This window comes from Otolemur garnettii, unplaced genomic scaffold (genome assembly GCF_000181295.1).
Source record: "Otolemur garnettii isolate 467f Iridium unplaced genomic scaffold, OtoGar3 scaffold00024, whole genome shotgun sequence".
Classification (NCBI taxonomy): domain Eukaryota; kingdom Metazoa; phylum Chordata; class Mammalia; order Primates; family Galagidae; genus Otolemur; species Otolemur garnettii.
The window spans coordinates 22,142,079-22,144,915 of NW_003852419.1; the positions used below are offsets into that span (position 1 = coordinate 22,142,079).

Below are 2,837 nucleotides of genomic sequence, written 5' to 3' on the forward strand. Positions count from 1 at the left end.
CTGCCACCTCGCTGTAGACCCGCTGCCCTTCACCTGCCGGTGTCTTCGACAGTCTGTTAAGCAACGCCCTTAACTCCTGCAACACCTTAGGGAAAAAGTCGCGGCAGCCTCAAAACCCGGCCGCCATTAACGCCCGGAAGCTAGAAGAACCCAAGTGGGCGGTAACCGTGGCAGCGGAGCGGGAGCTGGGGGCTAGGGGCGGGGCCTCGGCACTTCTCTTTTGTTTATTGGTGCTAACTGCTGCCAGTAGCGGCCTCTTACCTCTTGCCCCACCCCTTCCGCGAAGCCTTTATTAAGTGACTGGCGGAGTGAGCCGGAAACTTCCGGTTAGGGGAAGAAATTTGGGCGGTAGGAGGGTCCGCGGAGAGGGAGGAGGAGGAAGAGACCTGGGCCGGGCGGTGGCGGACCGTGTGGGTTGTACGGTGGTAGTGGCTTTCCCCCGTGCGGACGATGGACAGCCAGGGCAGGAAGGTGGTGGTGTGCGACAACGGCACCGGGGTAAGCTCCTGGCGAGGAGGCCGCGGCGGCCACAGGCCCGGGCGGGGACGTGCGGGGGCCGCACGAGGCCTTGGCACCCCGGGCTGCACCTCTGGGCCCTCAGGGCGAAGGGGCGCGGAGCCGCACTTCCACCTCCGCTGGCGTTGGGGTGAGGGAAGCGGGCCGGCCCCTGGTCTCCCCGGAGCTTGCCACCTCCAAAGCCCACCTCCCCTGCAGCCTTCCGGGTCAGGGCGACGAGCGAGACTGGCTCTGGACGCGGATCCCGCTTGTGGACCGGCAGGGGCCAGAGTGCACGAGCGGGGACGATATCTGCCAGAGTGCCGGGAGGGGGTTGTGTATTTGGAGGGAGGCTCTGTCCCCCTGGCTCACCGGTGAGTAAAAAGAAGAACAAGAGGCCTTCCTCTTCCTGTATAGTTGAAGATACCGAACGGAAGACAGGAAACAAGTTTAACTTTAAAAAGGGGAAGTGCTGTCTTGCAGTGGGCTTTTGTCCTTTCTCAGTGTTTGTTGAGGGTTTGTTGGGGTTTTTTTCTTGTTCTTTCAAGAAAGGGGGAGACCAGATCGGCAGCGCATCATTTACTTTTTGCTGTGCATACTAGGTCCTCAAAGAACAGCATATTCCATTGGATAATTTCCGGAGACCTAGGACCTCCCTCCCCCGCAAGCCCCAAGTGTTAATTCCACTGACCTTGGCGGGGGGAAGGGGTGGGGGGGGTTAATCAGTTTTGTCATCCCCAGCCCCTTTTTTTCCCTTTAGATTGAGAATACAGATAATGTATTCCAAAAGCAGTAAAAATTTGTCTAACGCTCTGATTTAGAAACTATTTGAAAGTTACTTCTTTCAAAAGTCCCCCTTCCCATTCCATTTTTTAAAAATGTATTTTGAAGAGCAAAGTCAGCAGATTAGGAGACGGAAATAGTACTTTTTGAATGAGTTCTGTAGTGATTCTAACCATTTTGGCTGTCGCGACATTTGTGATATTTCCCCCTTCTTCCATAATACTACATATGAGTTAAAATAGATTTTACTTGAATTTTAAAACACTGGAAACTGGATTGTTGAGGGTCAAAAAAAGCTGGTACTCCTGTCATAATACTGCACTTGATTGAATTTGTTAAAGACTTTTACAAGCAATGATTATACTAACTTCATTTGAACTTGGTTAAAAATGGACTGGAGTAAATGTTGACATGTAATGGAACTTTTATTCAAAGTGTAGTACTTGGCTTGGCGCCTGTGGCTCAAGCAGCTAAGGCACCAGCCACATACACCAGAGTTGGAGCATTCGAATCCAGCCTGGTCCTGCCAAACAACAATGACAACTACAACCAAAAAGTAGCCTGGTGTTGTAGCGGGTGCCTGTAGTTCCATCTACTTGGGAGGCTGAGGCAAGAGAATCACTTAAGCCCAGGAGTTGGAGGTTGCTGTGAGCTCTGATGCCAGGGCACTCTACCCAGGGTAACAGGTTGAGGCTCTGTCTCAAAAAACAAACAAGTGAAGCATAGTACTTAAAAGAAAATGCAGATCTGGGCAGTGCCTGTAGCTCAGTGGTTAGGGCACCGGCTCCAAATACCAAGGGTGGCTGGTTTGAACCTGGCCCCAGCCAGCTAAAACAGCAGTGGCAACTGCCACAAAAAATAGCCAGGCATTGTAGCGGGTGCCTGTAGTCCCAGCTACTCAGGAGGCTGAGGCAAGAGAATCACTTAAACCCAAGAGTTGGAGGTTGCTGTGAGCTGTGACACCACAGCATTCTACTGAAGGCAACAGAGTCTGAGACTGTTTCAAAAAAAAATAATAAATAAAAAATAATGCAGATCTAATGCTATGGAAACATCTAAGATTTATTAAGTTAAAATTTTTAGAATTCCATTTACGTATGTGTTGTTTATTAAAGATATTTATATGTCCACAAACTTGTATTGATACCTATATATAAAAGTTTTGCAGGGATGGGTAAATAGTGGTTACCTATGAGACAAGGGATAATGGAGTGTGGCAAGATGGGAGGACTTTGTGACCTTTCTGAATTACGGGGAAAATGTAGTTTTGTTTTAACAAAGTATGTATTGTTAAACTGTATTTAACCTAAATGAATCATAAGCACATAACTACATTTACAGTTAAAATTCAGTTAGAACTGCTTTTTAAGAAACTATTAGCCTAATATCCACTTTAATCTCAAGTTGACCTCTAAATAAATTTAAAAACTTTAAAATTGGTTCAGCGCCTGTGGCTGAAGTGGCTAAGGCGCCAGCCACATATACCTAAGATGGCGGGTTCAAATCCAGCCCAGGCCCACCAAATGACAATGATGGCTGCAACCAAAAAGAAAAAAAAA

At 48.5% G+C, this 2,837-nt stretch overlaps 1 protein-coding gene across 1 annotated transcript in view; it reads left to right on the forward strand.

Moving 5' to 3' along the window:
* The first annotated feature begins 232 nt into the window (after positions 1-232).
* Positions 233-2,837, forward strand: part of ACTR2 (ARP2 actin related protein 2 homolog) — a 39,907-nt gene continuing 37,302 nt past the window's right edge. Inside the window, exon 1 of the mRNA XM_003788004.3 lies at positions 233-498. Coding sequence (XP_003788052.2) covers positions 451-498 — 48 coding nt within the window. The 5' untranslated portion in view covers positions 233-450. The remainder of the gene's footprint in view (positions 499-2,837) is intronic.